The sequence below is a fragment of the Ictalurus furcatus genome, chromosome 4 (genome assembly GCF_023375685.1).
Source record: "Ictalurus furcatus strain D&B chromosome 4, Billie_1.0, whole genome shotgun sequence".
NCBI classification, from domain to species: domain Eukaryota; kingdom Metazoa; phylum Chordata; class Actinopteri; order Siluriformes; family Ictaluridae; genus Ictalurus; species Ictalurus furcatus.
Window position 1 is genome coordinate 329,761 of NC_071258.1, and position 10,240 is coordinate 340,000.

The following is a 10,240-nucleotide window of genomic DNA, read 5'->3' on the forward strand; positions in this document are numbered from 1 at the left end:
AGAGGGAGCGGGCCGGCGCCAGGATCTCCGTGTTCTTTTCCATTTAAATGTATAAGAATGTGCCACGACCTTGACTGATGACGCCGGGATGATCCTCCCCCCATCTCCAGGTCCGCTGAGGTCGAATCGCGGAAATGGGGAGTCTTACGTTAACTCTTTATTGACGTCCGAGAGATTCACGCCACGCTCGTTTTATTCTGTAGTCCTGACAATAATAATGTAGACAGGAAAGCTCGTTAGTGTAGAAACATCGGATAAAACACAGTCCCAATAAAACCCGGTCCCGGTGATGCTGAGACGCCGTCGGAGCCGGACACGCTGCCGCAAGTTCATTCTTCATCAGGGATGCAGTCTTTTTTTATTTTTTAAACCAAAACATTAAAGATGAAGTGTAACGTATAAAGCGACGTTTTAGTCGTACATTTGCCCTCACCATGGAATTATACTGCAGGACGGAGACGTTCCTCAGAGAGACGGTTACAGTGAAAGTGTAAGTGAAAGTTTTATCTTTACTTCAATTTAAACATCAGAATAAAAGCAGTGATGGAATCTTTACACATCTTTTTCCATGAGAGCGTTAAAGAAAAAATCAAGTTCTCCCAGATCACGGAAACGCTATCCCACAATCCTGTCCTCTGTGTCATGACATCATTTCCCATGAAAGAGGAGGGGCCTGACCATGCCTGCCAGAACCTTCGGGAGCTGTGACGCAATGACCTCTGACATCATCTCCGGAAACTCCACCTTCATGGCGTCGGCCTGGATGAAGGTGCTGAGGCAGTACAGGTTGACCTTCTTCACTATCTGCTCACACAAGAGGGATACAAACTTTAGCACATTATCTCTCTCTCTCTCTCGCTCACACACACACATGTTCCGTCACAGCCGTATATGTAGAATGAGTCCAGTACGTGTGTAATTTCAGGGTGTGATAAGTGTGTGATGTTACGTGTGTTTATCTGCGTGTGCAGTACGACGTTAATCAGCTGATTATTCTACAGAATTAAATCTGCTTTATATCTACAAAGAAAAACAAAAAAGTTGGGATTACTTTAGCGTTTAATAGTACTATCATTTTCATGCTTGTCCTTCTTAAAATTATACAAGCTTTTTGAGAAAGAATCAATCTGCCATATACACAGAGAAAAGGGTTCTTCAGGGGTTCTTAACCTCCTGGAAGGGTTGAAAGGTTCTCACAGAGAGAAAACTGAAGAACCCTTTAGATGTCGGTGAAATCTGAGCGATGTTTGTATATTATAATTTTTTGAGCACAGCGTTTGCTTTATGAAGCTGTGTCCCTCTTCATATGAAGAACTAAGTTGCAGTAAAAATAATGTATTTTCAAATAAACAAATATTTCACTTTACTCCCTTTATTTATAGAGAACTATAATTTATTTTAATTTCATTATTATTAAAATTATTTATTTTATTAATGTACTATAATTTATTTATTTTTTTATCTATATTTGTAGTTTGATACTGTTCCTATATGAATGTTTCCCTGTTTGTGCAGTTTTGTGGGTGATGTAATGCTATGGTATGATCTGGTATGTGACGTGGCGTGGCGTGACGTGACGTGACGTGACGTGACGTGACGTGACGTATATACCTCATGCATGGAGTCCATGAGTTTGGTGAGGTGGTAGAAGCGCTGTGAGCTTCCCACCACACCTTTCTCCTTCATCTGGACGGCTTTACTCAGCTCTCGGATGTAGTTCTGTCTCATCTCATCGAACTGGCTTTGACTCTTCAAACCCTCCAAAGGAACTGAAAATCAAAAACACAAAACATAAATGAAATGTCTTCTCTTCATATTCCTTTATTTACATCATCAGAATTCTGCTTTGTGATTGGTGTTGATTAATTGTCTTTATACCACAGTGTGGTTAAATGCTCGAATCTGATTGGTCAGGAGCTGTGCATTATTTTGGTGTATCAGCACGGCGAGTTCCCGCTGTAACATGAACGTTAAGGTTAATGCTCTCGTTCCAATACATTTATCGTTTCCATAGTAACAGCTCACACACAGGCACGTGCACAGCGGACGCTCCACGTAAACCACCGTAATACTGATAACAATAAACTGAGTGCTTAACAAAGTAAATAACAAAAGAAATGAAAAGCTGCATTTTTATGGGAGAAAGGGAGAGAATAAAGAGAGAAAGAGAGAATAAAAAGAGAATAAAGAGAGAGTATAAAGAGTATAGAGAGAGAATAAATAGAGAATAAACAGAATAAAGAGAATAGAGAGGGAATAAACAGAATAGAGAGGGAATAAAGAGAATAGAGAGTATAAACAGAATAAAGAGAGAATAGAGAGAGGGAATAAAGAGAATAGAGAGGGTATAAACAGAATAAAGAGAGAGAATAAACAGGCTGATTTTATAGCTGCTATAAAAACAGGAACATTAAATGCAACTATAAATGGATAAAAGCATGACATAGTTCTTTAATAAATAAATTATTTCACTACACACAGAGTTTATTATTTAATTAAAGCATCGTTTCACTCAGTGTTATATTTTCATATCATTTTACTCATCACGTTTTTATGACGTTAATCCTAACTCTTCTGTCACGTGAGTGTTTTCCACGCGCGCTGTAGTGATGTCGTTTTCCTCAGAAAGCTGACGGTGAGCTGATCAGTAAACCGTCTCAGATCTCTGGACTTTAATGTTGAACTAGTTTCAGCAACAGGTTTCTCAATTCATGGAATTTAAAAATCTATTTCAGTTGTATTTTATATCACAAATGTAGCTGTATTTGATCTATTTATATATTTATATAGAAGTCTTATAGTGTGTATATATAAGTAACGCTTGTTAATAACAGCTGCAGAAGACGGCGAGGCTCTTCGTGTTCACGTGATCCTGCTGAACATCAGTCTTATCTGAACACCTCCTCAACCTCCTGCTACATCTCCTATCAGCTCCAATGCTCAAAACAGTACATTGTGTTGTTATTAGACTGAAAAGTAGGTCAGACTCAGAGGTGAGATCAGATAGGGTTTATTAGAACTGCCACGAAGAGAATGGAGACTGTTTTTTTTCTTTTTTTTTCTTTTCCATTACCGGTGTTGAGCAGCAACAGGGCCTTCATGCACAGGAACTCCTCTCTGGTCACCTGCAGCCTTACAAACTCCTGAGGGATCACCTGCATGGCCAAGCACAGGTCGAATATCGGAGTCATCCTCAGCCGGTCACTAATGACGGAAAAGATCAGAAATAGTAACAGGAAGTGGTTAATGCTCAAGGTTCTATCACAGACACGTAGATAAACTGAACCGAATGCATTTCATACGTCTATGAGATAAAACTTATAAAGCGTGGTGGCTCAGCGGTGAAGACGTTGGACGACTGATTGGAAGGTCATGAGTTCACAGCTGAGCTGCCACCGCTGGTCCCGTGAGCAGCCCTCGACTGCTCGCTCGTATAAATGAGATAAACGTAAGTCGCGCTCGATAAGGACGTCTGCCGAATGTCATAAAAATAATCAGGAATAACAGGTTCTTCAGATGACTGTGTTTATCACTCGACTAAAATGACGTGTCAAAATGATCTGAATGTTGAGTAAAAAACCGCATTTATGTAAATATAGTGCGTTAAATTCACACCCACCTTGTGAACAAAAGCTTTCATTGTATTGCGAAAGCTTTTTGATGCAGTTTAGTTTCTGTTTTAATCGTGTTTTACAGATCTGAACTCTCCACGGCTTTCGAGAACAAATCACACATTTACACAGGTACTGTCTCCTCCCTGACGTCCCACATCACCTCTTTCACACATTTACAGAGTTACTGTCTCCTCCCTGACGTCCCACATCACCTCCTTCACACAGTTACAGAGTTACTGTCTCCTCTCTGACGTCCCACATCACCTCTTTCACACAGTTACACAGGTACTGTCTCCTCCCTGACGTCCCACATCACCTCTTTCACACAGTTACAGAGTTACTGTCTCCTCTCAGACGTCCCACATCACCTCTTTCACACAGTTACACAGGTACTGTCTCCTCTCTGACGTCCCACATCACCTCTTTCACACAGTTACACAGGTACTGTCTCCTCCCTGACGTCCCACATCACCTCTTTCACACAGTTACACAGGTACTGTCTCCTCTCTGACGTCCCACATCACCTCTTTCACACAGTTACACAGGTACTGTCTCCTCCCTGACGTCCCACATCACCTCTTTCACACAGTTACACAGGTACTGTCTCCTCCCTGACGTCCCACATCACCTCTTTCACACAGTTACAGAGTTACTGTCTCCTCTCAGACGTCCCACATCACCTCTTTCACACAGTTACAGAGTTACTGTCTCCTCTCAGACGTCCCACATCACCTCTTTCACACAGTTACACAGGTACTGTCTCCTCTCTGACGTCCCACATCACCTCTTTCACACAGTTACACAGGTACTGTCTCCTCCCTGACGTCCCACATCACCTCTTTCACACAGTTACACAGGTACTGTCTCCTCCCTGACGTCCCACATCACCTCTTTCACACAGTTACAGAGTTACTGTCTCCTCTCAGACGTCCCACATCACCTCTTTCACACAGTTACAGAGTTACTGTCTCCTCTCTGACGTCCCACATCACCTCTTTCACACAGTTACACAGGTACTGTCTCCTCTCAGACGTCCCACATCACCTCTTTCACACATTTACACAGGTACTGTCTCCTCCCTGACGTCCCACATCACCTCTTTCACACAGTTACAGAGTTACTGTCTCCTCCCTGACGTCCCACATCACCTCTTTCACACAGTTACAGAGTTACTGTCTCCTCCCTGACGTCCCACATCACCTCTTTCACACAGTTACACAGGTACTGTCTCCTCTCTGACGTCCCACATCACCTCTTTCACACAGTTACACAGGTACTGTCTCCTCCCTGACGTCCCACATCACCTCTTTCACACAGTTACAGAGTTACTGTCTCCTCCCTGACGTCCCACATCACCTCTTTCACACAGTTACAGAGTTACTGTCTCCTCTCAGACGTCCCACATCACCTCTTTCACACATTTACACAGGTACTGTCTCCTCCCTGACGTCCCACATCACCTCTTTCACACAGTTACAGAGTTACTGTCTCCTCCCTGACGTCCCACATCACCTCTTTCACACAGTTACAGAGTTACTGTCTCCTCCCTGACGTCCCACATCACCTCTTTCACACAGTTACAGAGTTACTGTCTCCTCCCTGACGTCCCACATCACCTCTTTCACACAGTTACAGAGTTACTGTCTCCTCTCTGACGTCCCACATCACCTCTTTCACACATTTACACAGGTACTGTCTCCTCCCTGACGTCCCACATCACCTCTTTCACACAGTTACAGAGTTACTGTCTCCTCCCTGACGTCCCACATCACCTCTTTCACACATTTACACAGGTACTGTCTCCTCCCTGACGTCCCACATCACCTCTTTCACACAGTTACAGAGTTACTGTCTCCTCCCTGACGTCCCACATCACCTCTTTCACACAGTTACACAGGTACTGTCTCCTCTCTGACGTCCCACATCACCTCTTTCACACAGTTACACAGGTACTGTCTCCTCTCTGACGTCCCACATCACCTCTTTCACACATTTACACAGGTACTGTCTCCTCTCAGACGTCCCACATCACCTCTTTCACACAGTTACACAGGTACTGTCTCCTCCCTGACGTCCCACATCACCTCTTTCACACAGTTACACAGGTACTGTCTCCTCTCTGACGTCCCACATCACCTCTTTCACACATTTATCTGTACATCAGCCGAAACGTTTTCCATGCACAGACTTCACCGGTCAGTAACGCAGAACAGCGATCACACTCACTGTTAGAAGAAAATATATCATCTACCGTAACGACGTGGACAACTCGTAATGATTAAAATCAGCTCGTTACTATAAGGTTGAACCGAACTTGACTTCACATCCAGGTGGGTTTTATTGAACAGACTTACTGGCTGAGGATGAGGTCAGGAGCGAAGTACATGAACTCAGGGGAGACGTTCTGGAAGGTTCTCCAGCCCAGAGAGAACACCAGCAGGTTCATCCAGGAGTACTGGATCAGGGTCATCTGATCGTTGATGTGTAAATTACGGAAACCTTACAAACAAAACATCAGGCGTTAAACTCTGTGTGTAGATCTCTGTGTAATCTGTTTATAATCTATAGTCTTTTAGAGGATTTTAGTCACGCCTCCGTGTATATTTAATCTGATTTGTTATATTCTCAGCCTGGACGACATCTTTAATTCACAGCACAGGCTTTAAATCAATCCAAAGCACTTTCATTTATATTCTGTAAACATTTCTGTGTTGAATTTGGTTGATATTTGGGATCTTGATCTTGTTTACAGATCTATCTCTAGCCAAGGCGTAACATCCTGGCAGAGGCAACCAGTTTAAGCTGAAATATCTCGACACTTTGCAGAAACCGGCTCCGGAGCATCACTGATCCGGTGGGTCTTTCGTTTTCTTTGTCGTGGTAATAATTATGAAGTGATGGATCTAACAGGTCACGTATAAGCAATAAAGCTGCTGTGGCGTTCTTCTTGCGCTTGCCATGGCAGCCGTAGCATCCTTTTTTATCTCTGAACCTAGTGAAAAATGCTGCTGTACTGTATCATAGTTTATCATTTATACGGTGAAAACGTGCAGCTTGGATGCAGACACGGAGCTGGACATCATCTACTAACGTGATCACATGATCTCGATATCACGTTTAGATAACTGAACGTTAAAATCCCTTTTTATTATAGAACATGTTACTTGTTCTGCTATCAAAGAGATTAGCATACATGCTTGTGTATTTCTGTTCCGTTGTTCATCCCCGACCGCTTCACCACGGTTAACATTAAATGGTTTCATGTAAGAGATTTTATCTGCCATTAATTTATTCACACGCTTCAGGTTCAGGTTGCGCTCTGATCTAGATCTGGTTCTCTATTTCACAACAATCTCAAATCATTAACTCCACCAGCCTTCATCACACAGCCACCAAAAAGCGTAATATCAGTGTAAGGATCTGCGGTGAACCTTTATCCGGAACAGTGTGTGATTCTGAGTGGGTACAGGTCACTGAACCTGGTAAAGCCTTGGACCAGCGGACGATCCGAAGCAGCTGTCTCTCACACAGTCTGTTCAGGCTGTTCAGGAGCAGATTTGGGATTTCAGGTTGGGAGTTATCAAAGCCAGAGTAGACCATCTCGGGTTCAATGTTCTCAAGGATGTTTAGAAACTGAGGTGAAAACTGCAGCTCTTGGATCCCAGGAATGCATGGCATGGAGGCCAAAGCGTGGCCCTGGAACATCAGGGACGGGCTTACACCCATGGCCTTCAGAACACCAAATCTCTTCAACTTACGACCTGTGACACACAGAGACACGCACACACAAGAAAGTCATATTCATGTGCAAAATAAACTGAGCAAATGCTGAACTAAAACTTTTCCCAACATAAAGAGCCTTGATATAAACATTTGTGGTACAGTGTGTTGCATAAGTATTCACCCCCCTTGAAGTTGTCCACACTGTGCAATGTTACAACCTGGAACTGAAATGGACTTGATGTCATGAATCTACACAAAATAGACCACAATACTGAAGCAGTGGAAAAATCAATGTAGTTTACACACAGATAAAAATTTTTTTTAAGTTGTGATTGCGTAAGTATTTACCCCCGGATTGCTGTGAAACCCCTGAATTATTTCTGGCTCAGTTTCCATCAGAAGGGAAATAATATTGTTGAATGCAGTTGACCTGTTTGATTAAAGTGTCACGTGAGTGTGAAGCATGGTGGTGGCGTCATGTAGAGCATTCTCCTTTTCCTCATGGCTGTGAATAATCCCCTCTTTTGGTGGACGGTCTCCTCTAGGTCACGGTTGCGTCATATTCATTACGTTGGTAACAGGTCTATTGTCGTTCTGATGGATGTTTAACGTCTGGAATATTTTTTTTATAATCAAACCCTGACTGATCCTTTTCCAGAACTTTATCCCGGACCTGTTTTGATCGCTCCTTGGTCTTCATGATGCTGTTTGTTTAGGTAGGTTCTCTAACAAACTCTGGGATCGTCCAGGAACCGGTGTATTTATACTGACATCACGTTTATGCTATTGCTCTGAACAACCTTGATTGTATTTTTTTTTTAAGTGATTGAAAAACATTTCGGAAAGTAAACCTGAACAACAGTGTACGTCAGACTGGTTATACTGGTTCACTTACCAATTGGATAAGGACAATCAGATCTTGTTCATTGTAATAGTTAAGCACAGAGTCAGACGTCAGAGTTTGTTTAGATTGTGTTTGCACTCTAAAAATTTTATTCAGTTCTTTAGGTGTTAACCAAACAGCTAATATTCGACCAGGAGGTTAAAAAGAGCAGGACACGGGTTCACACGTGGAAAAAAGATACCTCCGAGCATCATCCCGGCCTGGTAGCATTTTCTGAGACGACACGCAGGGCAGTTTTTCCTCCTGATCTTATCCACGATGCAGTCGTTTCGCCCGGCACACAGATAGCTATGATGTCCTTAACAAGAGAGAAACCATCGTTAAGGAAAGTCCCTTATTTTACTCTCAGTATTCTGTAGCTTCCAAAACATAAAAGCAAGTATTTTCCTTTTGAAAGCCCAATTCAAGGAGCAATAAAGATTTTAAAGATAATAAGGAAAGACCGGCGCGAGACAGTGAGAGAGAGAGAGAGAGAGAGAGAGAGAGGAGAGGAGATGAGTTTGTTCGAGGAGAGGTTGAGAGGACAGAGTGACATGGTCATGGTCAGACATTGTGGCTCTTACATATCTGTCTTTAAAAGATACGGAGAATAACAAGTGCGAAAAAGAGAACATGGTGAACACTGGCCCGTGTGATAGCCGAGTTACTGAGCGAGACTCGGTGTACAGATGATTCATAGAGCTGTAATACTGCACCTGCACCCGTTACACAATATAGATTCCATGACCTCATTAGGACTTTAGATGGTTTTCAATCTCTAATAAATGTCTACTGTAATTATCAGCTCACCGATCAATGATAGCAGACATGGTCAAAAATAGTTCAAATAATAATATTCGGTAAGTACTGCCACTCCTGGACATGTTGTTGCTGTTGTTTATTTTACCAGCACATTCCTCTCGTTCTTACCTTCTACAGCTCTCTTGAAGAACACTTTGCAGCTTCCACACGTCAGGACTCCGTAGTGGCAGCCGGACGCCTCGTCTCCGCATATCACACACGTTCTCTGTGTATGTACACTACACACAGATTACACACACACACACTTTAAACCAGCAGTTCTTTCCAACCAAATACGAGAGTTATTTCATCACTGTGTCTTGGTATTTAAACAACTACTGCACTGGTCTTTCTTTGATTAAAACACCGAGGACACTGAAGACACTGAAGACACTGAAGACACTGAAGATTTAGACTTTGATCCATTAAAAATCACCACAACTAAAATATCATTAAAAGGAGTTCTGCCGGGCGAGAGATTCCAACTGGAATGGTGGTTTTATTTTTTATTTAGAGAATTTTATTGATTCAGTAGTTTATAAACAGTGTGTGTGTGTGTGTGTGTGTGTGTGTGTGTGTGTGTGTGTACTCCTCTGTCCTGAAGATGTCTGAAAACTTTCAGGAGAAAAACTTACAGCTTTACCTCTGACTGTTACAAAGCACTGAAACTGGAGACTCCTTCCATACATGTTACATAAACGTCTTCGTACTATACACACGTGCTGAACCCATTTATTATCAGTGGAGCGTCCGCTGTTCCCCTCCCTGCTAGTCCTCTGTTCTCTCGATGATTAAATGTTCTTATCTCAGTCATCAGGTTGCAGGATATTTAACACCAGGATCAATAAGTGTTCAGAAACATGAAACATCTTCAGGAACAGTTTGAATCGGAAGATAATTTGGGGATTGTTTTACTGCAGTGCTGCTAATCTGATCAGCTTTTACGCTTAGAAGAAGATCTGAGGAATAGAATTGATTTGGAAAAGATGGATAATATTTTTGTGGCTATAAAGACAGGACAGACGGAGGAGCTGAAGCCACGCAGACATGCAGTTTGGATGATCCTCTACTGCACAGGTTCCCTGGAGAACCCCCTGTCCTGTCCTGTCCTGCTCTGCTCATGTTAGGGTTCTCCTGCTCCACCACACTGAATTCAGTTCATGCAGGACTGTTAATTGGCTGATTAGATGAATACGATGTGTTGGGGTAAACTGTGCAT

At 42.6% G+C, this 10,240-nt stretch overlaps 1 protein-coding gene across 1 annotated transcript in view; it reads right to left on the bottom strand.

Annotated features, from left to right (window-relative positions):
- Nucleotides 1-634: 634 nt before the first annotated feature.
- Nucleotides 635-10,240, bottom strand: part of pgr (progesterone receptor) — a 10,703-nt gene continuing 1,097 nt past the window's right edge. Inside the window, exons 2-8 of the mRNA XM_053622384.1 lie at nucleotides 9,151-9,260; nucleotides 8,423-8,539; nucleotides 7,094-7,375; nucleotides 5,969-6,113; nucleotides 3,074-3,204; nucleotides 1,612-1,769; nucleotides 635-804 (exon numbers count right to left, since the gene is read on the bottom strand). Of these exons, the coding sequence (XP_053478359.1) occupies nucleotides 649-804; nucleotides 1,612-1,769; nucleotides 3,074-3,204; nucleotides 5,969-6,113; nucleotides 7,094-7,375; nucleotides 8,423-8,539; nucleotides 9,151-9,260 (1,099 nt within the window). The 3' untranslated portion in view covers nucleotides 635-648. The remainder of the gene's footprint in view (nucleotides 805-1,611; nucleotides 1,770-3,073; nucleotides 3,205-5,968; nucleotides 6,114-7,093; nucleotides 7,376-8,422; nucleotides 8,540-9,150; nucleotides 9,261-10,240) is intronic.